The following is a 25,807-nucleotide window of genomic DNA, read 5'->3' as shown; positions in this document are numbered from 1 at the left end:
GAAGCTGAAGTGCCAGATGTTTCATGTTGCTTTGCTCTCTGTTTATCTCCTCAAACTGACCATCTGCATGTTCTTGCTGCTTTTGTAGCTCAGTCTTCATGATTTCCAGATTGTTACTTTCCTCTTTGATGTCTTGTTCTAATCGGTTTCTTTGTTTCAGGATGTCTGACCTCATCAGCTCCATGTCCAGTTTGTCTTTGTCCATCTTCTGTCTGTCTCTATCCAGATCCTCTCTGTCTTGCTTCAGCTCTGCGTTTAGTTTGTTGATATCTCTTTTGTCCACGTCAGTACTACTCCTCATCTGATTGAGAAGTTCTCTCTCTTCGCTCATGGTCTTGATTGCAGCTTCAAACTCCTCTTTCTTTTCGTTGAGATCTTTCGTCAAACGATCCAGTTCTTCTCTATCTGCCAGTACACTGTTCTTACTGGTTTCTAGTTCTAGAGTTTGTCTTTCTAACTGGTGTTCTCTGAGTTCTTGTTCATTATGTTTTAAGTTAATCATATTCATGATCTTCTGAAGTTTGTCTTTTTCAGTCTGAAGCTGAAGTGCCAGATGTTTCATGTTGCTTTGCTCTCTGTTTATCTCCTCAAACTGACCATCTGCATGTTCTTGCTGCTTTTGTAGCTCAGTCTTCATGATTTCCAGATTGTTACTTTCCTCTTTGATGTCTTGTTCTGATCGGTTTCTTTGTTTCAGGATGTCTGACCTCATCAGCTCCATGTCCAGTTTGTCTTTGTCCATCTTCTGTCTGTCTCTATCCAGATCCTCTCTGTCTTGCTTCAGCTCTGCGTTTAGTTTGTTCATATCTCTTTTGTCCACGTCAGTACTACTCCTCATCTGATTGAGAAGTTCTCTCTCTTCGTTCATGGTGTTGATGGCAGCTTCAACCTCCTCTTTCTTTTCGTTCAGCTCTTTCTTCAAACGATCCAGTTCTTCTCTATCTGCCAGGACACTGTTCCTACTGGTTGCTAGTTCTAGAGTTTGTCTTTCTAACTGGTTTTCTCTGAGTTCTTGTTCATTATGTTTTAAGTTAATCATATTCATGATCTTCTGAAGTTTGTCTTTTTCAGTCTGAAGCTGAAGTGTCAGATGTTTCATGTTGCTTTTCTCTCTGTTTATCTCCTCAAACTGACCATCTGCATGTTCTTGCTGCTTTTGTAGCTCAGTCTTCATGATTTCCAGATTGTTACTTTCCTCTTTGATGTCTTGTTCTAATCGGTTTCTTTGTTTCAGGATGTCTGACCTCATCAGCTCCATGTCCAGTTTGTCTTTGTCCATCTTCTGTCTGTCTCTATCCAGATCCTCTCTGTCTTGCTTCAGCTCTGCGTTTAGTTTGTTGATATCTCTTTTGTCCACGTCAGTACTACTCCTCATCTGATTGAGAAGTTCTCTCTCTTCGCTCATGGTCTTGATTGCAGCTTCAAACTCCTCTTTCTTTTCGTTGAGATCTTTCGTCAAACGATCCAGTTCTTCTCTATCTGCCAGTACACTGTTCTTACTGGTTTCTAGTTCTAGAGTTTGTCTTTCTAACTGGTGTTCTCTGAGTTCTTGTTCATTATGTTTTAAGTTAATCATATTCATGATCTTCTGAAGTTTGTCTTTTTCAGTCTGAAGCTGAAGTGCCAGATGTTTCATGTTGCTTTGCTCTCTGTTTATCTCCTCAAACTGACCATCTGCATGTTCTTTCTGCTTTTGTAGCCCAGTCTTCATGATTTCCAGATTGTTACTTTCCTCTTTGATGTCTTGTTCTAATCGGTTTCTTTGTTTCAGGATGTCTGACCTCATCAGCTCCATGTCCAGTTTGTCTTTGTTCATCTTCTGTCTGTCTCTATCCAGATCCTCTCTGTCTTGCTTCAGCTCTGCGTTTAGTTTGTTTATATCTCTTTTGTCCACGTCAGTACTACTCCTCATCTGATTGAGAAGTTCTCTCTCTTCGCTCATGGTCTTGATGGCAGCTTCAACCTCCTCTTTCTTTTCGTTGAGATCTTTCTTCAAACGATCCAGTTCTTCTCTATCTGCCAGTACACTGTTCCTACTGGTGGCTAGTTCTAGAGTTTGTCTTTCTAACTGGTTTTCTCTGAGTTCTTGTTCATTATGTTTTAAGTTAATCATATTCATGATCTTCTGAAGTTTGTCTTTTTCAGTCTGAAGCTGAAGTGCCAGATGTTTCATGTTGCTTTGCTCTCTGTTTATCTCCTCAAACTGACCATCTGCATGTTCTTGCTGCTTTTGTAGCTCAGTCTTCATGATTTCCAGATTGTTACATTCCTCTTTTATGTCTTGTTCTAATCGGTTTCTTTGTTTCAGGATGTCTGACCTCATCAGCTCCAAGTCCAGTTTGTCTTTGTCCATCTTCTGTCTGTTTCTATCCAGATCCTCTTTGTCTTGCTTCAGCTCTGCCTTTAGTTTGATGATATCTCTTTTGTCCACGTCAGTACTACTCCTCATCTGATTGAGTTGTTCTCTTTCTTCACTCATGGTCTTGATGGCAGCTTCAACCTCCTCTTTCTTTTCGTTGAGATCTTTCTTCAAACGATCCAGTTCTTCTCTATCTGCCAGTACACTGTTCCTACTGGTGGCTAGTTCTAGAGTTTGTCTTTCTAACTGGTTTTCTCTGAGTTCTTGTTCATTATGTTTTAAGTTAATCATATTCATGATCTTCTGAAGTTTGTCTTTTTCAGTCTGAAGCTGAAGTGCCAGATGTTTCATGTTGCTTTGCTCTCTGTTTATCACCTCAAACTGACCATCTGCATGTTCTTTCTGCTTTTGTAGCTCAGTCTTCATGATTTCCAGATTGTTACTTTCCTCTTTGATGTCTTGTTCTAATCGGTTTCTTTGTTTCAGGATGTCTGACCGTAACAGCTCCAAGTCCAGTTGGTCTTTGTCCATCTTCTGTCTGTCTCTATCCAGATCCTCTTTGTGTTGCTTCAGCTCTGCCTTTAGTTTGTTGATATCTCTTTTGTCCACGTCAGTACTACTCCTCATCTGATTGAGAAGTTCTCTCTCTTCACTCATGGTCTTGATGGCAGCTTCAACCTCCTCTTTCTTTTCGTTGAGATCTTTCTTCAAACGATCCAGTTCTTCTCTATCTGCCAGTACACTGTTCCTACTGGTGGCTAGTTCTAGAGTTTGTCTTTCTAGCTGGTTTTCTCTGAGTTCTTGTTCATTATGTTTTAAGTTAATCATATCCATGATCTTCTCAAGTTTGTCTTTTTCAGTCTGAAGCTGAAGTGCCAGATGTTTCATGTTGCTTCTCTCTCTGTTTATCTCCTCAAACTGACCATCTGCATGTTCTTGCTGCTTTTGTAGCTCAGTCTTCATGATTTCCAGATTGTTACTTTCCTCTTTTATGTCTTGTTCTAATCGGTTTCTTTGTTTCAGGATGTCTGACCGTAACAGCTCCAAGTCCAGTTGGTCTTTGTCAATCTTCTGTCTGTTTCTATCCAGATCCTCTCTGTCTTGCTTCAGCTCTGCGTTTAGTTTGTTGATATCTCTTTTGTCCACGTCAGTACTACTCCTCATCTGATTGAATTGTTCTCTCTCTTCGCTCATGGTCTTGATGGCAGCTTCAACCTCCTCTTTCTTTTCGTTCAGCTCTTTCTTCAAACGTTCCAGTTCTTCTCTATCTGCCAGTAAACTGTTCCTACTGGTTGCTAGTTCTAGAGTTTGTCTTTCTAACTGGTTTTCTCTGAGTTCTTGTTCATTATGTTTTAAGTTAATCATATTCATGATCTTCTGAAGTTTGTCTTTTTCAGTCTGAAGCTGAAGTGCCAGATGTTTCATGTTGCTTTGCTCTCTGTTTATCTCCTCAAACTGACCATCTGCATGTTCTTGCTGCTTTTGTAGCTCAGTCTTCATGATTTCCAGATTGTTACTTTCCTCTTTGATATCTTGTTCTAATCGGTTTCTTTGTTTCAGGATGTCTGACCGTAACAGCTCCAAGTCCAGTTGGTCTTTGTCCATCTTCCGTCTGTCTCTATCCACATCCTCTCTGTCTTGCTTCAGCTCCGCCTTTAGTTTGTTGATATCTGGTTTTTCCACGTCAGTACTACTCCTCATCTGATTGAGTTGTTCTCTCTCTTCACTCATGGTCTTGATGGCAGCTTCAACCTCCTCTTTCTTTTCGTTGAGATCTTTCTTCAAACAATCCAGTTCTTCTCTATCTGCCAGTACACTGTTCCTACTGGTGGCTAGTTCTAGAGTTTGTCTTTCTAACTGGTTTTCTCTGAGTTCTTGTTCATTATGTTTTAAGTTAATCATATTCATGATCTTCTGAAGTTTGTCTTTTTCAGTCTGAAGCTGAAGTGCCAGATGTTTCATGTTGCTTTGCTCTCTGTTTATCTCCTCAAACTGACCATCTGCATGTTCTTGCTGCTTTTGTAGCTCAGTCTTCATGATTTCCAGATTGTTACATTCCTCTTTTATGTCTTGTTCTAATCGGTTTCTTTGTTTCAGGATGTCTGACCTCATCAGCTCCAAGTCCAGTTTGTCTTTGTCCATCTTCTGTCTGTTTCTATCCAGATCCTCTCTGTCTTGCTTCAGCTCTGCGTTTAGTTTGTTGATATCTCTTTTGTCCACGTCAGTACTACTCCTCATCTGATTGAATTGTTCTCTCTCTTCGTTCATGGTCTTGATGGCAGCTTCAAACTCCTCTTTCTTTTCGTTGAGATCTTTCTTCAAACGATCCAGTTCTTCTCTATCTGCCAGTACACTGTTCCTACTGGTGGCTAGTTCTAGAGTTTGTCTTTCTAATTGGTTTTCTCTGAGTTCTTGTTCATTATGTTTTAAGTTAATCATATTCATGATCTTCTGAAGTTTATCTTTTTCAGTCTGAAGCTGAAGTGTCAGATTTTTCATGTTGCTTTTCTCTCTGTTTATCTCCTCAAACTGACCATCTGCATGTTCTTGCTGCTTTTGTAGCTCAGTCTTCATGATTTCCAGATTGTTACTTTCCTCTTTGATATCTTGTTCTAGTCGGTTTCTTTGTTTCAGGATGTCTGACCTCATCAGCTCCATGTCCAGTTTGTCTTTGTCCATCTTCTGTCTGTTTCTATCCAGATCCTCTCTGTCTTGCTTCAGCTCAGCGTTTAGTTTGTTGATATCTCTTTTGTCCACGTCAGTACTACTCCTCATCTGATTGAATTGTTCTCTCTCTTCGCTCATGGTGTTGATGGCAGCTTCAACCTCCTCTTTCTTTTCGTTGAGATCTTTCTTCAAACGATCCAGTTCTTCTCTATCTGCCAGTACACTGTTCCTACTGGTGGCTAGTTCTAGAGTTTGTCTTTCTAACTGGTTTTCTCTGAGTTCTTGTTCATTATGTTTTAAGTTAATCATATTCATGATCTTCTGAAGTTTGTCTTTTTCAGTCTGAAGCTGAAGTGCCAGATGTTTCATGTTGCTTTGCTCTCTGTTTATCTCCTCAAACTGACCATCTGCATGTTCTTTCTGCTTTTGTAGCTCAGTCTTCATGATTTCCAGATTGTTACTTTCCTCTTTGATGTCTTGTTCTAATCGGTTTCTTTGTTTCAGGATGTCTGACCGTAACAGCTCCAAGTCCAGTTGGTCTTTGTCCATCTTCTGTCTGTCTCTATCCAGATCCTCTTTGTGTTGCTTCAGCTCTGCCTTTAGTTTGTTGATATCTCTTTTGTCCACGTCAGTACTACTCCTCATCTGATTGAGAAGTTCTCTCTCTTCACTCATGGTCTTGATGGCAGCTTCAACCTCCTCTTTCTTTTCGTTGAGATCTTTCTTCAAACGATCCAGTTCTTCTCTATCTGCCAGTACACTGTTCCTACTGGTGGCTAGTTCTAGAGTTTGTCTTTCTAGCTGGTTTTCTCTGAGTTCTTGTTCATTATGTTTTAAGTTAATCATATCCATGATCTTCTCAAGTTTGTCTTTTTCAGTCTGAAGCTGAAGTGCCAGATGTTTCATGTTGCTTCTCTCTCTGTTTATCTCCTCAAACTGACCATCTGCATGTTCTTGCTGCTTTTGTAGCTCAGTCTTCATGATTTCCAGATTGTTACTTTCCTCTTTTATGTCTTGTTCTAATCGGTTTCTTTGTTTCAGGATGTCTGACCGTAACAGCTCCAAGTCCAGTTGGTCTTTGTCAATCTTCTGTCTGTTTCTATCCAGATCCTCTCTGTCTTGCTTCAGCTCTGCGTTTAGTTTGTTGATATCTCTTTTGTCCACGTCAGTACTACTCCTCATCTGATTGAATTGTTCTCTCTCTTCGCTCATGGTCTTGATGGCAGCTTCAACCTCCTCTTTCTTTTCGTTCAGCTCTTTCTTCAAACGTTCCAGTTCTTCTCTATCTGCCAGTAAACTGTTCCTACTGGTTGCTAGTTCTAGAGTTTGTCTTTCTAACTGGTTTTCTCTGAGTTCTTGTTCATTATGTTTTAAGTTAATCATATTCATGATCTTCTCAAGTTTGTCTTTTTCAGTCTGAAGCTGAAGTGCCAGATGTTTCATGTTGCTTTGCTCTCTGTTTATCTCCTCAAACTGACCATCTGCATGTTCTTGCTGCTTTTGTAGCTCAGTCTTCATGATTTCCAGATTGTTACTTTCCTCTTTGATATCTTGTTCTAATCGGTTTCTTTGTTTCAGGATGTCTGACCGTAACAGCTCCAAGTCCAGTTGGTCTTTGTCCATCTTCCGTCTGTCTCTATCCACATCCTCTCTGTCTTGCTTCAGCTCCGCCTTTAGTTTGTTGATATCTGGTTTTTCCACGTCAGTACTACTCCTCATCTGATTGAGTTGTTCTCTCTCTTCACTCATGGTCTTGATGGCAGCTTCAACCTCCTCTTTCTTTTCGTTGAGATCTTTCTTCAAACAATCCAGTTCTTCTCTATCTGCCAGTACACTGTTCCTACTGGTGGCTAGTTCTAGAGTTTGTCTTTCTAACTGGTTTTCTCTGAGTTCTTGTTCATTATGTTTTAAGTTAATCATATTCATGATCTTCTGAAGTTTGTCTTTTTCAGTCTGAAGCTGAAGTGCCAGATGTTTCATGTTGCTTTGCTCTCTGTTTATCTCCTCAAACTGACCATCTGCATGTTCTTGCTGCTTTTGTAGCTCAGTCTTCATGATTTCCAGATTGTTACATTCCTCTTTTATGTCTTGTTCTAATCGGTTTCTTTGTTTCAGGATGTCTGACCTCATCAGCTCCAAGTCCAGTTTGTCTTTGTCCATCTTCTGTCTGTTTCTATCCAGATCCTCTCTGTCTTGCTTCAGCTCTGCGTTTAGTTTGTTGATATCTCTTTTGTCCACGTCAGTACTACTCCTCATCTGATTGAATTGTTCTCTCTCTTCGTTCATGGTCTTGATGGCAGCTTCAAACTCCTCTTTCTTTTCGTTGAGATCTTTCTTCAAACGATCCAGTTCTTCTCTATCTGCCAGTACACTGTTCCTACTGGTGGCTAGTTCTAGAGTTTGTCTTTCTAATTGGTTTTCTCTGAGTTCTTGTTCATTATGTTTTAAGTTAATCATATTCATGATCTTCTGAAGTTTATCTTTTTCAGTCTGAAGCTGAAGTGTCAGATTTTTCATGTTGCTTTTCTCTCTGTTTATCTCCTCAAACTGACCATCTGCATGTTCTTGCTGCTTTTGTAGCTCAGTCTTCATGATTTCCAGATTGTTACTTTCCTCTTTGATATCTTGTTCTAGTCGGTTTCTTTGTTTCAGGATGTCTGACCTCATCAGCTCCATGTCCAGTTTGTCTTTGTCCATCTTCTGTCTGTTTCTATCCAGATCCTCTCTGTCTTGCTTCAGCTCAGCGTTTAGTTTGTTGATATCTCTTTTGTCCACGTCAGTACTACTCCTCATCTGATTGAATTGTTCTCTCTCTTCGCTCATGGTGTTGATGGCAGCTTCAACCTCCTCTTTCTTTTCGTTGAGATCTTTCTTCAAACGATCCAGTTCTTCTCTATCTGCCAGTACACTGTTCCTACTGGTGGCTAGTTCTAGAGTTTGTCTTTCTAACTGGTTTTCTCTGAGTTCTTGTTCATTATGTTTTAAGTTAATCATATTCATGATCTTCTGAAGTTTGTCTTTTTCAGTCTGAAGCTGAAGTGCCAGATGTTTCATGTTGCTTTGCTCTCTGTTTATCTCCTCAAACTGACCATCTGCATGTTCTTTCTGCTTTTGTAGCTCAGTCTTCATGATTTCCAGATTGTTACTTTCCTCTTTGATGTCTTGTTCTAATCGGTTTCTTTGTTTCAGGATGTCTGACCGTAACAGCTCCAAGTCCAGTTGGTCTTTGTCCATCTTCTGTCTGTCTCTATCCAGATCCTCTTTGTGTTGCTTCAGCTCTGCCTTTAGTTTGTTGATATCTCTTTTGTCCACGTCAGTACTACTCCTCATCTGATTGAGAAGTTCTCTCTCTTCACTCATGGTCTTGATGGCAGCTTCAACCTCCTCTTTCTTTTCGTTGAGATCTTTCTTCAAACGATCCAGTTCTTCTCTATCTGCCAGTACACTGTTCCTACTGGTGGCTAGTTCTAGAGTTTGTCTTTCTAGCTGGTTTTCTCTGAGTTCTTGTTCATTATGTTTTAAGTTAATCATATCCATGATCTTCTCAAGTTTGTCTTTTTCAGTCTGAAGCTGAAGTGCCAGATGTTTCATGTTGCTTCTCTCTCTGTTTATCTCCTCAAACTGACCATCTGCATGTTCTTGCTGCTTTTGTAGCTCAGTCTTCATGATTTCCAGATTGTTACTTTCCTCTTTTATGTCTTGTTCTAATCGGTTTCTTTGTTTCAGGATGTCTGACCGTAACAGCTCCAAGTCCAGTTGGTCTTTGTCAATCTTCTGTCTGTTTCTATCCAGATCCTCTCTGTCTTGCTTCAGCTCTGCGTTTAGTTTGTTGATATCTCTTTTGTCCACGTCAGTACTACTCCTCATCTGATTGAATTGTTCTCTCTCTTCGCTCATGGTCTTGATGGCAGCTTCAACCTCCTCTTTCTTTTCGTTCAGCTCTTTCTTCAAACGTTCCAGTTCTTCTCTATCTGCCAGTAAACTGTTCCTACTGGTTGCTAGTTCTAGAGTTTGTCTTTCTAACTGGTTTTCTCTGAGTTCTTGTTCATTATGTTTTAAGTTAATCATATTCATGATCTTCTCAAGTTTGTCTTTTTCAGTCTGAAGCTGAAGTGCCAGATGTTTCATGTTGCTTTGCTCTCTGTTTATCTCCTCAAACTGACCATCTGCATGTTCTTGCTGCTTTTGTAGCTCAGTCTTCATGATTTCCAGATTGTTACTTTCCTCTTTGATATCTTGTTCTAATCGGTTTCTTTGTTTCAGGATGTCTGACCGTAACAGCTCCAAGTCCAGTTGGTCTTTGTCCATCTTCCGTCTGTCTCTATCCACATCCTCTCTGTCTTGCTTCAGCTCCGCCTTTAGTTTGTTGATATCTGGTTTTTCCACGTCAGTACTACTCCTCATCTGATTGAGTTGTTCTCTCTCTTCACTCATGGTCTTGATGGCAGCTTCAACCTCCTCTTTCTTTTCGTTGAGATCTTTCTTCAAACAATCCAGTTCTTCTCTATCTGCCAGTACACTGTTCCTACTGGTGGCTAGTTCTAGAGTTTGTCTTTCTAACTGGTTTTCTCTGAGTTCTTGTTCATTATGTTTTAAGTTAATCATATTCATGATCTTCTGAAGTTTGTCTTTTTCAGTCTGAAGCTGAAGTGCCAGATGTTTCATGTTGCTTTGCTCTCTGTTTATCTCCTCAAACTGACCATCTGCATGTTCTTGCTGCTTTTGTAGCTCAGTCTTCATGATTTCCAGATTGTTACATTCCTCTTTTATGTCTTGTTCTAATCGGTTTCTTTGTTTCAGGATGTCTGACCTCATCAGCTCCAAGTCCAGTTTGTCTTTGTCCATCTTCTGTCTGTTTCTATCCAGATCCTCTCTGTCTTGCTTCAGCTCTGCGTTTAGTTTGTTGATATCTCTTTTGTCCACGTCAGTACTACTCCTCATCTGATTGAATTGTTCTCTCTCTTCGTTCATGGTCTTGATGGCAGCTTCAAACTCCTCTTTCTTTTCGTTGAGATCTTTCTTCAAACGATCCAGTTCTTCTCTATCTGCCAGTACACTGTTCCTACTGGTGGCTAGTTCTAGAGTTTGTCTTTCTAATTGGTTTTCTCTGAGTTCTTGTTCATTATGTTTTAAGTTAATCATATTCATGATCTTCTGAAGTTTATCTTTTTCAGTCTGAAGCTGAAGTGTCAGATTTTTCATGTTGCTTTTCTCTCTGTTTATCTCCTCAAACTGACCATCTGCATGTTCTTGCTGCTTTTGTAGCTCAGTCTTCATGATTTCCAGATTGTTACTTTCCTCTTTGATATCTTGTTCTAATCGGTTTCTGTGTTTCAGGATGTCTGACCGTAACAGCTCCAAGTCCAGTTGGTCTTTGTCCATCTTCCGTCTGTCTCTATCCAGATCCTCTCTGTCTTGCTTCAACTCCGCCTTTAGTTTGTTGATTTCTGGTTTTTCCACGTCAGTACTACTCCTCATCTGATTGAGTTGTTCTCTCTCTTCACTCATGGTCTTGATGGCAGCTTCAACCTCCTCTTTCTTTTCGTTGAGATCTTTCTTCAAACGATCCAGTTCTTCTCTATCTGCCAGTACACTGTTCCTACTGGTCGCTAGTTCTAGAATTTGTCTTTCTAACTGGTTTTCTCTGAGTTCTTGTTCATTATGTTTTAAGTTAATCATATTCATGATCTTCTCAAGTTTGTCTTTTTCAGTCTGAAGCTGAAGTGCCAGATGTTTCATGTTGCTTTGCTCTCTGTTTATCTCCTCAAACTGACCATCTGCATGTTCTTGCTGCTTTTGTAGCTCAGTCTTCATGATTTCCAGATTGTTACTTTCCTCTTTGATATCTTGTTCTAATCGGTTTCTTTGTTTCAGGATGTCTGACCTCATCAGCTCCATGTCCAGTTTGTCTTTGTCCATCTTCTGTCTGTTTCTATCCAGATCCTCTCTGTCTAGCTTCAGCTCTGCCTTTAGTTTGTTGATATCTCTTTTGTCCACGTCAGTACTACTCCTCATCTGATTGAGTTGTTCTCTCTCTTCGCTCATGGTCTTGATGGCAGCTTCAACCTCCTCTTTCTTTTCGTTGATATCTTTCTTCAAACGATCCAGTTCTTCTCTATCTGCCAGTACACTGTTCCTACTGGTGGCTAGTTCTAGAGTTTGTCTTTCTAGCTGGTTTTCTCTGAGTTCTTGTTCATTATGTTTTAAGTTAATCATATTCATGATCTTCTGAAGTTTGTCTTTTTCAGTCTGAAGCTGAAGTGTCAGATGTTTCACATTGCTTTTCTCTCTGTTTATCTCCTCAAACTGACCATCTGCATGTTCTTGCTGCTTTTGTAGCTCAGTCTTCATGATTTCCAGATTGTTACTTTCCTCTTTTATGTCTTGTTCTAATCGGTTTCTTTGTTTCAGGATGTCTGACCTCATCAGCTCCAAGTCCAGTTTGTCTTTGTCCATCTTCTGTCTGTCTCTATCCAGATCCTCTCTGTCTTGCTTCAGCTCCGCCTTTAGTTTGTTGATATCTGGTTTTTCCACGTCAGTACTACTCCTCATCTGATTGAGTTGTTCTCTCTCTTCACTCATGGTCTTGATGGCAGCTTCAACCTCCTCTTTCTTTTCGTTCAGCTCTTTCTTCAAACGATCCAGTTCTTCTCTATCTGCCAGTACACTGTTCTTACTGGTTTCTAGTTCTAGAGTTTGTCTTTCTAACTGGTGTTCTCTGAGTTCTTGTTCATTATGTTTTAAGTTAATCATATTCATGATCTTCTGAAGTTTGTCTTTTTCAGTCTGAAGCTGAAGTGCCAGATGTTTCATGTTGCTTTGCTCTCTGTTTATCTCCTCAAACTGACCATCTGCATGTTCTTTCTGCTTTTGTAGCTCAGTCTTCATGATTTCCAGATTGTTACTTTGCTCTTTGATGTCTTGTTCTAATCGGTTTCTTTGTTTCAGGATGTCTGACCGTAACAGCTCCAAGTCCAGTTGGTCTTTGTCCATCTTCTGTCTGTCTCTATCCAGATCCTCTTTGTGTTGCTTCAGCTCTGCCTTTAGTTTGTTGATATCTCTTTTGTCCACGTCAGTACTACTCCTCATCTGATTGAATTGTTCTCTCTCTTCGCTCATGGTGTTGATGGCAGCTTCAACCTCCTCTTTCTTTTCGTTCAGCTCTTTCTTCAAACGTTCCAGTTCTTCTCTATCTGCCAATAAACTGTTCCTACTGGTTGCTAGTTCTAGAGTTTGTCTTTCTAACTGGTTTTCTCTGAGTTCTTGTTCATTATGTTTTAAGTTAATCATATTCATGATCTTCTGAAGTTTGTCTTTTTCAGTCTGAAGCTGAAGTGCCAGATGTTTCATGTTGCTTTGCTCTCTGTTTATCTCCTCAAACTGACCATCTGCATGTTCTTTCTGCTTTTGTAGCTCAGTCTTCATGATTTCCAGATTGTTACTTTGCTCTTTGATGTCTTGTTCTAATCGGTTTCTTTGTTTCAGGATGTCTGACCGTAACAGCTCCAAGTCCAGTTGGTCTTTGTCCATCTTCTGTCTGTCTCTATCCAGATCCTCTTTGTGTTGCTTCAGCTCTGCCTTTAGTTTGTTGATATCTCTTTTGTCCACGTCAGTACTACTCCTCATCTGATTGAGAAGTTCTCTCTCTTCACTCATGGTCTTGATGGCAGCTTCAACCTCCTCTTTCTTTTCGTTGAGATCTTTCTTCAAACGATCCAGTTCTTCTCTATCTGCCAGTACACTGTTCCTACTGGTGGCTAGTTCTAGAGTTTGTCTTTCTAGCTGGTTTTCTCTGAGTTCTTGTTCATTATGTTTTAAGTTAATCATATTCATGATCTTCTCAAGTTTGTCTTTTTCAGTCTGAAGCTGAAGTGCCAGATGTTTCATGTTGCTTCTCTCTCTGTTTATCTCCTCAAACTGACCATCTGCATGTTCTTGCTGCTTTTGTAGCTCAGTCTTCATGATTTCCAGATTGTTACTTTCCTCTTTTATGTCTTGTTCTAATCGGTTTCTTTGTTTCAGGATGTCTGACCGTAACAGCTCCAAGTCCAGTTGGTCTTTGTCAATCTTCTGTCTGTTTCTATCCAGATCCTCTCTGTCTTGCTTCAGCTCTGCGTTTAGTTTGTTGATATCTCTTTTGTCCACGTCAGTACTACTCCTCATCTGATTGAATTGTTCTCTCTCTTCGTTCATGGTCTTGATGGCAGCTTCAACCTCCTCTTTCTTTTCGTTCAGCTCTTTCTTCAAACGTTCCAGTTCTTCTCTATCTGCCAGTAAACTGTTCCTACTGGTTGCTAGTTCTAGAGTTTGTCTTTCTAACTGGTTTTCTCTGAGTTCTTGTTCATTATGTTTTAAGTTAATCATATTCATGATCTTCTCAAGTTTGTCTTTTTCAGTCTGAAGCTGAAGTGCCAGATGTTTCATGTTGCTTTGCTCTCTGTTTATCTCCTCAAACTGACCATCTGCATGTTCTTGCTGCTTTTGTAGCTCAGTCTTCATGATTTCCAGATTGTTACTTTCCTCTTTGATATCTTGTTCTAATCGGTTTCTTTGTTTCAGGATGTCTGACCGTAACAGCTCCAAGTCCAGTTGGTCTTTGTCCATCTTCCGTCTGTCTCTATCCAGATCCTCTCTGTCTTGCTTCAGCTCCGCCTTTAGTTTGTTGATATCTGTTTTTTCCACGTCAGTACTACTCCTCATCTGATTGAGTTGTTCTCTCTCTTCACTCATGGTCTTGATGGCAGCTTCAACCTCCTCTTTCTTTTCGTTGAGATCTTTCTTCAAACGATCCAGTTCTTCTCTATCTCCCAGTACACTGTTCCTACTGGTGGCTAGTTCTAGAGTTTGTCTTTCTAACTGGTTTTCTCTGAGTTCTTGTTCATTATGTTTTAAGTTAATCATATTCATGATCTTCTGAAGTTTGTCTTTTTCAGTCTGAAGCTGAAGTGCCAGATGTTTCATGTTGCTTTGCTCTCTGTTTATCTCCTCAAACTGACCATCTGCATGTTCTTGCTGCTTTTGTAGCTCAGTCTTCATGATTTCCAGATTGTTACATTCCTCTTTTATGTCTTGTTCTAATCGGTTTCTTTGTTTCAGGATGTCTGACCTCATCAGCTCCAAGTCCAGTTTGTCTTTGTCCATCTTCTGTCTGTTTCTATCCAGATCCTCTTTGTCTTGCTTCAGCTCTGCCTTTAGTTTGATGATATCTCTTTTGTCCACGTCAGTACTACTCCTCATCTGATTGAATTGTTCTCTCTCTTCGTTCATGGTCTTGATGGCAGCTTCAAACTCCTCTTTCTTTTCGTTGAGATCTTTCTTCAAACGATCCAGTTCTTCTCTATCTGCCAGTACACTGTTCCTACTGGTGGCTAGTTCTAGAGTTTGTCTTTCTAATTGGTTTTCTCTGAGTTCTTGTTCATTATGTTTTAAGTTAATCATATTCATGATCTTCTGAAGTTTATCTTTTTCAGTCTGAAGCTGAAGTGTCAGATTTTTCATGTTGCTTTTCTCTCTGTTTATCTCCTCAAACTGACCATCTGCATGTTCTTGCTGCTTTTGTAGCTCAGTCTTCATGATTTCCAGATTGTTACTTTCCTCTTTGATATCTTGTTCTAATCGGTTTCTGTGTTTCAGGATGTCTGACCGTAACAGCTCCAAGTCCAGTTGGTCTTTGTCCATCTTCCGTCTGTCTCTATCCAGATCCTCTCTGTCTTGCTTCAGCTCCGCCTTTAGTTTGTTGATATCTGGTTTTTCCACGTCAGTACTACTCCTCATCTGATTGAGTTGTTCTCTCTCTTCACTCATGGTCTTGATGGCAGCTTCAACCTCCTCTTTCTTTTCGTTGAGATCTTTCTTCAAACGATCCAGTTCTTCTCTATCTGCCAGTACACTGTTCCTACTGGTCGCTAGTTCTAGAATTTGTCTTTCTAACTGGTTTTCTCTGAGTTCTTGTTCATTATGTTTTAAGTTAATCATATTCATGATCTTCTGAAGTTTGTCTTTTTCAGTCTGAAGCTGAAGTGCCAGATGTTTCATGTTGCTTTGCTCTCTGTTTATCTCCTCAAACTGACCATCTGCATGTTCTTGCTGCTTTTGTAGCTCAGTCTTCATGATTTCCAGATTGTTACATTCCTCTTTTATGTCTTGTTCTAATCGGTTTCTTTGTTTCAGGATGTCTGACCTCATCAGCTCCAAGTCCAGTTTGTCTTTGTCCATCTTCTGTCTGTTTCTATCCAGATCCTCTTTGTCTTGCTTCAGCTCTGCCTTTAGTTTGATGATATCTCTTTTGTCCACGTCAGTACTACTCCTCATCTGATTGAATTGTTCTCTCTCTTCGTTCATGGTCTTGATGGCAGCTTCAAACTCCTCTTTCTTTTCGTTGAGATCTTTCTTCAAACGATCCAGTTCTTCTCTATCTGCCAGTACACTGTTCCTACTGGTGGCTAGTTCTAGAGTTTGTCTTTCTAATTGGTTTTCTCTGAGTTCTTGTTCATTATGTTTTAAGTTAATCATATTCATGATCTTCTGAAGTTTATCTTTTTCAGTCTGAAGCTGAAGTGTCAGATTTTTCATGTTGCTTTTCTCTCTGTTTATCTCCTCAAACTGACCATCTGCATGTTCTTGCTGCTTTTGTAGCTCAGTCTTCATGATTTCCAGATTGTTACTTTCCTCTTTGATATCTTGTTCTAATCGGTTTCTGTGTTTCAGGATGTCTGACCGTAACAGCTCCAAGTCCAGTTGGTCTTTGTCCATCTTCCGTCTGTCTCTATCCAGATCCTCTCTGTCTTGCTTCAGCTCCGCCTTTAGTTTGTTGATATCTGGTTTTTCCACGTCAGTACTACTCCTCATCTGATTGAGTTGTTCTCTCTCTTCACTCATGGTCTTGATGGCAGCTTCAACCTCCTCTTTCTTTTCGTTGAGATCTTTCTTCAAACGATCCAGTTCTTCTCTATCTGCCAGTACACTGTTCCTACTGGTGGCTAGTTCTAGAATTTGTCTTTCTAACTGGTTTTCTCTGAGTTCTTGTTCATTATGTTTTAAGTTAATCATATTCATGATCTTCTCAAGTTTGTCTTTTTCAGTCTGAAGCTGAAGTGCCAGATGTTTCATGTTGCTTTGCTCTCTGTTTATCTCCTCAAACTGACCATCTGCATGTTCTTGCTGCTTTTGTAGCTCAGTCTTCATGATTTCCAGATTGTTACTTTCCTCTTTGATATCTTGTTCTAATCGGTTTCTTTGTTTCAGGATGTCTGACCTCATCAGCTCCATGTCCAGTTTGTCTTTGTCCATCTTCTGTCTGTTTCTATCCAGATCCTCTCTGTCTTGCTTCAGCTCAGCGTTTAGTTTGTTGATATCTCTTTTGTCCACGTCAGTACTACTCCTCATCTGATTGAATTGTTCTCTCTCTTCGCTCATGGTGTTGATGGCAGCTTCAACCTCCTCTTTCTTTTCGTTCAGCTCTTTCTTCAAACGTTCCAGTTCTTCTCTATCTGCCAGTACACTGTTCCTACTGGTTTCTAGTTCTAGAGTTTGTCTTTCTAACTGGTTTTCTCTGAGTTCTTGTTCATTATGTTTTAAGTTAATCATATTCATGATCTTCTGAAGTTTGTCTTTTTCAGTCTGAAGCTGAAGTGCCAGATGTTTCATGTTGCTTTTCTCTCTGTTTATCTCCTCAAACTGACCATCTGCATGTTCTTGCTGCTTTTGCAGCTCAGTCTTCATGATTTCCAGATTGTTACTTTCCTCTTTTATGTCTTGTTCTAATCGGTTTCTTTGTTTCAGGATGTCTGACCGTAACAGCTCCAAGTCCAGTTTGTCTTTGTCCATCTTCTGTCTGTCTCTATCCAGATCCTCGCTGTCTAGCTTCAGCTCTGCCTTTAGTTTGTTGATATCTCTTTTGTCCACGTCAGTACTACTCCTCATCTGATTGAGTTGTTCTCTCTCTTCGCTCATGGTCTTGATGGCAGCTTCAACCTCCTCTTTCTTTTCGTTGATATCTTTCTTCAAACGATCCAGTTCTTCTCTATCTGCCAGTACACTGTTCCTACTGGTGGCTAGTTCTAGAGTTTGTCTTTCTAGCTGGTTTTCTCTGAGTTCTTGTTCATTATGTTTTAAGTTAATCATATTCATGATCTTCTGAAGTTTGTCTTTTTCAGTCTGAAGCTGAAGTGTCAGATGTTTCATGTTGCTTTTCTCTCTGTTTATCTCCTCAAACTGACCATCTGCATGTTCTTGCTGCTTTTGTAGCTCAGTCTTCATGATTTCCAGATTGTTACTTTCCTCTTTTATGTCTTGTTCTAATCGGTTTCTTTGTTTCAGGATGTCTGACCTCATCAGCTCCAAGTCCAGTTTGTCTTTGTCCATCTTCTGTCTGTCTCTATCCAGATCCTCTCTGTCTTGCTTCAGCTCCGCCTTTAGTTTGTTGATATCTGGTTTTTCCACGTCAGTACTACTCCTCATCTGATTGAGTTGTTCTCTCTCTTCACTCATGGTCTTGATGGCAGCTTCAACCTCCTCTTTCTTTTCGTTCAGCTCTTTCTTCAAACGTTCCAGTTCTTCTCTATCTGCCAGTACACTGTTCCTACTGGTTGCTAGTTCTAGAGCCTGTCTTTCTAACTGGTTTTCTCTGAGTTCTTGTTCATTATGTTTTAAGTTAATCATATTCATGATCTTCTCAAGTTTGTCTTTTTCAGTCTGAAGCTGAAGTGTCAGATGTTTCATGTTGCTTTTCTCTCTGTTTATCTCCTCAAACTGACCATCTGCATGTTCTTGCTGCTTTTGTAGCTCAGTCTTCATGATTTCCAGATTGTTACTTTCCTCTTTTATGTCTTGTTCTAATCGGTTTCTTTGTTTCAGGATGTCTGACCTCATCAGCTCCAAGTCCAGTTTGTCTTTGTCCATCTTCTGTCTGTCTCTATCCAGATCCTCTCTGTCTTGCTTCAGCTCCGCCTTTAGTTTGTTGATATCTGGTTTTTCCACGTCAGTACTACTCCTCATCTGATTGAGTTGTTCTCTCTCTTCACTCATGGTCTTGATGGCAGCTTCAACCTCCTCTTTCTTTTCGTTCAGCTCTTTCTTCAAACGTTCCAGTTCTTCTCTATCTGCCAGTACACTGTTCCTACTGGTTGCTAGTTCTAGAGCCTGTCTTTCTAACTGGTTTTCTCTGAGTTCTTGTTCATTATGTTTTAAGTTAATCATATTCATGATCTTCTCAAGTTTGTCTTTTTCAGTCTGAAGCTGAAGTGCCAGATGTTTCATGTTGCTTTTCTCTCTGTTTATCTCCTCAAACTGACCATCTGCATGTTCTTGCTGCTTTTGTAGCCCAGTCTTCATGATTTCCAGATTGTTACTTTCTTCTTTTATGTCTTGTTCTAATCGGTTTCTTTGTTTCAGGATGTCTGACCTCATCAGCTCCAAGTCCAGTTTGTCTTTGTCCATCTTCTGTCTGTCTCTATCCAGATCCTCTCTGTCTTCCTTCAGCTCTGCGTTTAGTTTGTTGATATCTCTTTTGTCAACGTCAGTACTACTCCTCATCTGTTTGAGAAGCTCTCTCTCTTGTTGCTTGTTTTTGTCATGTTCTTCACATTCACTTCCTAACTTGGGAAGTTCTCCATGGACATCATGTTTCACTTTGCCTGATTCAAATTCATGTTTGTCTATCAACTGTTCTGTTCCAGAGTGGTCTTTGAGGTCTCTGTGTTTTCTGAGGTGTAGATTTCTGGAAGCTGATTCTATCAACTCAAGATTTGGTTTCAGTTTACTTCCTAGTCTCTCTTTTTCTGGTAAAATTTCAGGTTTATCATGCAATTGTATTTCTGTTGTTATAATGACTGCCTTATCTTTAATGTTCACCTCTTGTTCATTTTCCCCTTTTCCACTTTCGATTTCCTTTTCTTTTGTTTCATATTCGTCCTTCTGCACTAGTTTTCTTTCAGTTCTTGGGATTTTTAATCTGTCCTCTCTTCTCTTATCAGTAATCGGTCTCTTCATTGCTTTGCATTCTTGCTTCTCTTTCTGTCGTTCATGGTTGAGCATCATATCCTCTGCTTTGAGAAACTTCTTTTTATTTCCCAGCTTTTTCTCTTGCAGCACTAACTCTTCTGATTTCTCTTTGGTTCTCTGATGTTCTTTTTCTTGTGATTTTTGCTCTTTTATTATCTGTTGCTCTAAACGTGTTTTCCTTTGTTGCATGTTCTTTAAAGCACATGCCATCATTCCCCTTTGTTTTTGAATCTCCATCTTGATATTTTCCACTTCCTCTCTTCCCTGTTTTATGCTTATTCCCAGAGCCTGTATGTGCCAGTTTTCATCTTTCATTTTGCCGTTCACCACTTCACTCTGTTTTTTCATGACTTGAAATTTATCCATTAATGTCTTAATTAGTTCGCATTGCTTCTGATTTTGAACTTTTGCGAGCGGTGCCGTCCTGGACTCATCGCTATCCTTTTCTCTTTGCATCTTAAGTTTCATGATCTCCAGTTCATCCCTCTCTCTGTTGATCATCTCCAGTCGCTGGTCCAGCTCTTTCTTCCTCCGTTCGGTCTCCCTCTTGAGGGAGTCTTTTGCTCCTTTGACATCAGTCACCATCTTTTTAACTTCCTTCTCTTTTTGGGTCATCTTTTGTTTTTCTCTTTTTTGGATCTCTAACTCAGACTTCAACACTTCCATCTCTCTTCTTTCTTTTTTAACTTCTTCTAGTCTGATTTCAACTTCATGCTTTTCTTTTAGGATATGTTTCCTCATGTCAACCAATTCCTCAATCTCTCTCATTTTTTTCTCATCAAGTTCCTGCTTCTGTCTTTTCATACTCTCCCTTAAACACTCCATCTTGTCAATTTCTGCCTCAGCTTGTTGTCTTTCTATTCTTACATTCTCCCTCTCTCCTCCAATCTGTTGTTTCAGCATTTCAATCTCTTCTCTATCAGACTTTTGTTTATCTTTCTCGTTAATAACGCTTTTCAGTTGTTGAATTTCACAGTTCTTCTTATCCACACTGTCCATTGCCAGTTTTACATCCATCTCCATTTTTTCCTTTTCTGATCTGAGTCTGAAGATTTCATTTTTCATTTTCTCAGTTTCTTTGTCCATTACTTTCTTTATTTTGTCCTTTTTTGCATCCGTTTCTGCCATGTCACGTTTCTTCATGTCATCCTCCTCTCTCTCAGTACTTTCCAAAACCAATTCTCTTTCCTTTGTTTTCCTGATATCATTGTTGATTTTTTCAATGTCAACTCTCCCCTTGGCTATTAAAGAATGGCTCTGTTCCAGTTTTTGTTTTGTAGCCTCAATTTTTTGGTTCTGGTCTTCCAAATTTCTCAGGTTTACTTCGATCTTCTTCTTAATAATTTCCATGTCTTCACGTTTCTGTTTCATCTTGGCAGCAATTGTGTCTATGGTGCCCTTCATTTTTGCCATCTTCTCCAACTTCTGCTCAGTCACTTCAGTTTGTCTCTGCACTTTTATCCTTAAGATGTCAAATTCATCTCTCTCTTTCAAAAATTTCTCCAATCTCTGATCCAGTTTTCTTTTTTGTTTTTTCTCTGCAGTTTTCAGATGCATTTCACTTTTCCTCATTACAGCTTGTGCAAGTTTCAACAGCTCTTGGAATTGTTTCATGTCTTTTAGCAATCCTTCAGTTTCACTGTCTTCATCCTTGTGATGTTGGTCAATATCAGTTTCTTCGGCTTGGTTTTCAAGTTCTGGTTTTACTAGCCTTATGATTTGCCGAGTTCTATAAATTTCTGCCCTAAGTTTGTGTATATCAGCACTCTCCATGTCTTTTTTATCAGAAACCCCATCTATCACGTCAATATGTGTCTGTATATTTTCTCTTGACTCCTGACATTGTTTTAGCTTCTGAACATCATCAATGACTTCTTGCTTTGCCATATTGCCATTCTCCTGGTTTGGCACTTTCCCTTCGTATTTAACTATTTCACATTTAAAAACATTGATGTTTTCTAACATTTTTAAGGTCTCTGGTTTCTGACTCTGCAGCGCATTTACTTCCATAATGAGCTTTTTAATCTCTTGTTTTTTTCCCTCCATGTTCTCCATAGCATCCTTTATTTGCTCCCTGGTGTTCTCCTCCATCTCCTTTAGTTTGGACATCTGCTTTTCCACTTCTTCCTTTTCTCTCACTTGTATCACTAGTTTCGTCTGATCATCATTATCCATCAATGGTTCTTCATGAATTTCTGTCTGAAAGAAAACATTCTGCTCTTCCATCATTTCCACTGCGCGCATATGGAATTGTTTTCTCTGTTTGTCCTCTAAATGTAGATGCTCCATTTCTTTTATTACTTCATTTTGATGCTTGTCTTTTAATTGAATACATTGTTGGAAAGACATAGTTTCTTTAGTCATTTCATCTTTTACTCCTTCACCTCCCTCTGTTGGAATTTCAAATGTTCGATCTGTGAGAGGGCCTCTATTTGTTTCTTTCTGTGGTTCTTGAAGTTTTGATGTATTCTCCAAAAAAGTATTTTTAATGGCAGATTCTGTCGGTATCCATTTGCTGAGCTGATATTTCAGCAAAGTCATCTTATCCTTCACAAAGAAAAGAATTGTCATTGCAACAAAGTTGGTCAACAACTTAACACTTACACTTAAACTTCTTATTCACAAAAGTTGTTATAATTATGCGTCCCAGAATCATTTAACTGACTATCATGTTCCTGTGGCAGGCAGCACATACTGTATGTTAAAGTAATAACACCAGACCACTAAAGCGTCATACCAGTCTTACGGAATTTCAGGCTCGTACTGATACGACTCAACAGTCACCATAAATGAATGATGTCTCCCAGTACATCTTCCTCATATTCATACTGGGAGTGTTGAGAAATTGTTTTCTGATCAATATCTTCATCTCTACATTATATTGTAGGCGTTGTTAATCTCAGCTCTTCCTGGTTACAATGATTAGAGCCAGACAGAGAACTGTTGGCCAATGGGATGCAGCCCAGTGATCATGTGTTCCTTTTGCCAAGAGAGTGTGCTTATTATTGAGGTCACTGTACACTGAAATTAGACATTTGAACTTGATAGATAGCTTAGGACGCAGAGGTGATTTGATATCAATGTCCACATTTAATGTCTCTTATTAGAGTAATACTGTAATTTTACATAAAATAAACCTTTTTCAACCTTTTAAGTTTTTAAAAGGTTGAGTTCCCTAAACTCAGAAACGTATTCGACTCCTAGAGTGTCTTTACACACTGTTTCAACATGAACGTCAGCGAACAGAGGTTAAAACAGAGGCTCTACTAAAGTAAACACTGATACACTAATGAATACAGGAGGAATCTCTGCTGATGGAGAGAAGTCAGAATTAGACTTGCATGGTCCTTATATATACTCAAAGAGTAAAGGTTTGTTACGTTAGTATGTGCTACTGTAACAACAACATCATCAAACTATATATGGAGTTATTTAAAGAAATATGTAATAGACTGGTTACCTATCTGTCTGCATGTCGGACCTGTGATAGACTGTCTGTCTCTACATGCCGGCCCTGTGATAGACTGGTTACCTGTCTGTCTCTACATGCCAACCCTGACTGTCTGTCTCTACATGTTGGCCCTGCGATAGACTGGTTACCTGTCCTGGGTGAACCCTGCTTTGGCAGGATACAGGATAAGCGGTAGACGATGGATTTTTGTTTTGGATGATAGTGATAAAAACATGGTGCTGCAAGTCTTCTTTTTCTTTTTCTAATCTGTGAGGGAGAGTTTTAGTCATGATTTTAACATCCACATTAAGGAGAGAAATTGTGCAGTAGCTTGATGGTTCTCACAGATATTTGTTGGGTTTGAGAAGCAGTGGAATTGTGGCTGTGTTCATGTATTTTGGAAACCTTGTGTTCTGTTTTATTTCAGTTATGAGTCTATTGAAGGGTGGGGCCAGAATGGACCAGACATGTCTATAGAACTCAGCTGGGAAGCCATCAGACCCTGATGATTTGTCATTCTCTGTTATTGATGTATTAAGTATGGCTATTTGGTCAGGAGTGAGCTGTGGTAAGTCATATTATTGAGATATGAGTTGATATTGTGTTGGTTTGGAGTCCTACATGGTGGAGATGGTCTTTTTCCTTACTTTGTTTGATTAGATTTGCTAGGTATTTTCCAGATTTTGTTGTAGTGAAAAAAAAGTTCTTGCTGGAGTCCATGCATTAGGAATCAAGTTTTCTTATTTTTGATTTCATTTAATTTAAATATATATTTCCTTCTTTTTTTGTGTTTCCTCTGTTGAACATACATTGACGTTTTCAGTTCTGGTTCATTTTTGTGTTGTTCTTTTCTTTTTTTTTTGAGAAGTGGAGAATTAAATGAATATACTTCTTAAAACGGCTTAACCTGTTTCCCATAGAATAGACGGAGATGACTTTGCGGAATCATTTCTTTCTAAAAAGGATGCCTTATTAATGTCCAGCTGCTTCCAGTTTATGTAAGTGGACCAGGTGGAACTAGCCTCTAAAATCAAGTTTGAGAGAGTCTTAATTCGGTGTACCGCCTAACGTTGGTTTACGCAATTCAATGTAGAGAAGAAGATACTGGACATCATTCATTTCTGGCTACTGTTGAGTCGTATCGGTACGAGTCAATGAATGATGACATGTAGTAACACTGGTGTGGTCCTTTAACTGTAGAACTGAGTACTGTTACTGCATATTTCAAACTTGAAAAGCTGAGCTCTATGAACAATCTCAAAATGTGGATTGTTGTTTTAATAAAAATGTTGTTTAAATATTGAATTTAAAACCAAAGCTATGTAGACTGTATCAATGATCTTTGCAGTGCAGTCCTCCTCTTGAATCAAATGTTTGTATGATACAAACATGTGGGAACAACTTATTACTGGCTCAAGACAAGTGAGGCAAAAAAAACCTGTACTTACCATGCACTTTTTGATCTCTCCCTTCTTCTGATCCATCTCTGTTTGGATGTTGAGCAACTCCTCCTTGGTGTTGTTCATCTCTGCAGCAGTCTTTTCTAGGCAGGCTTTTATCCCACCCATAGTCAGAATTATAGTCATTGTGTCTTCCAGTTTTTGTTCAACCTCCCCCCTGTGTTGTTGTATCTTTACCTTCATGACTTCTACCTCATCCCTCTCTCTCATTATCTTCTCCAGCCGTTGGTCAAGCTCTTGTGCCTTTTTTTTAACTCGAAAATTCATCCATTGGATTTCTCGCTTTTCTTCTGTAAAGTCTCTCCTGCTTTGCTCAGAATCTTCTCTCACCCAACGCAACATCTTTCTGACTTCTTCTATTTCAATAATCACTCTCTTAATGTCAGTGTTCACTTTATTCTTGGTGCTCGGATCCATGTTGTCCTCCTCAAATGGATTTTCTGTATATTGTATTATGTATCTGGTTCTGTCAGCCTGTTGAAGACCTGTCTTCTGCTCATGAAATCTGTCCTCCATGTTCTCTGAGCTCTGCTCCTCAGTCATAGCTTGACGTTCCTCCATGTCTTCATCTTCAGTCTCTTCCGTCGACCTGCTGATATCTTCCTTTTCTCTCCTGCTCATTCTTTTCATTTTTACCAGGTCCTTTTCCTTAATTTCAGTCTCAGTGTTCATCACTTCCATTTCCTGTCTCTGCTGTTCAGTAAACTCCCTCTCTGCAAACTTCATTGCATTCATTTCTGCTTGATTTACCTGGCTGTCTCTTACTACATTTTCTCTCTCAGTCTGTATTTGGATTTTTTGCATCTCATGTCTTTCAGATTGGACCTGTGTCATCTTCATGCTTAGATCTGTGTCTTCTCTTTGCTTTTGAGAGTCAGAGTTCATATTTTCCATTCGATAGCTCTCCATCTTTAGCTTCTGCTTCTCTCTCTCAGTCACTTCTAGCTGTTCGCCAAGTTTATCCACCACTTTCTGAATTCTGCTGAGTTTAATCTTCACAGTGTCAAAGGTGTCTTTTTCTTCTTTCTGCCATGCTCTGCTTTCCATCTCTAACCCTGCGGCTGGCTGCATTTCAGCAGCCGTTTGAATTTTTGTCCACCTTTGCTTCATCTTCTGGATATTTATATTCATCGTATGTTTGATTTGCTGAATTTGATCTCTATGTTGAGAGATAACATTTTGATTTCTCTTTAACTCTTGCTTTATATTTGCCATGTTTTCCTCCATTTGTTCTTTTTCCTGATTTGCTTCATGCATTATTTGAATGTTTTTGTTAATTAGACTGAGGAGCGTGTCAGTTGTCAGCCTCTCTCTTATCTCCTGTGTCATGGTTTCTTTGGGTTCCTTACTTTCTTGTGATTTTGTGTCATAATTCTTGATGATTTCCAGCTTGTGACGCTCATTGATGAACTCATTGCGTCTTCTTTCCAGATTTTCCCTTTCTTTGTTTATTTCAGTCCACATTTTCAGAAGTTGCATTTTTTCTTGAGTGGCTTCATTTTTATTCTGCTCAAGTTTCTCGATAACATTCTCTATCTGTCCTTTTATTAAGTACTGCTCATGTTTTTCAGCTGCCTGTCTGTTAATATCCTCCTGTTGCAGCTCAGTTCTTGTGTTCAGGTGGTCAGTTTTACTTCTCCCTCTTTGTGTTTCTTCCCAAAGTTGTCCAATCTCCCCTATTTCTTGATAGGCCAATTGTATTTCTCTTTTAATAGCCTCCATTTTGGTTGTCATGATGGCTTTAGTTTGTTTGTCTTCTAATAGATCGCTGTTGCTCGTTCTGCTGCTCTTTTGTATTTGCTCTGTTGGTCATGCAAATGGATAGAATATTTCTTGTCAGTCCACACTGCATCCTGTACTATGTTAACC

General features: G+C 39.4%; 1 protein-coding gene across 1 annotated transcript in view; it reads right to left on the bottom strand.

Moving 5' to 3' along the window:
* LOC311025272 (uncharacterized protein) overlaps positions 1 to 25,807 on the bottom strand; it is a gene marked incomplete at its 3' end in the record, with an annotated part of 54,901 nt that overhangs the window by 28,050 nt on the left and 1,044 nt on the right. Inside the window, exons 4-5 of the mRNA XM_084028120.1 lie at positions 23,927 to 25,740; positions 18,013 to 21,574 (exon numbers count right to left, since the gene is read on the bottom strand). Coding sequence (XP_083884246.1) covers positions 18,013 to 21,574; positions 23,927 to 25,740 — 5,376 coding nt within the window. The remainder of the gene's footprint in view (positions 1 to 18,012; positions 21,575 to 23,926; positions 25,741 to 25,807) is intronic.

The sequence above is a fragment of the Eutrigla gurnardus genome (assembly GCF_963514095.1).
Source record: "Eutrigla gurnardus genome assembly, chromosome: 15".
NCBI classification, from domain to species: Eukaryota; Metazoa; Chordata; class Actinopteri; order Perciformes; family Triglidae; genus Eutrigla; species Eutrigla gurnardus.
This window is presented reverse-complemented; position numbering and strand designations above follow the sequence as displayed.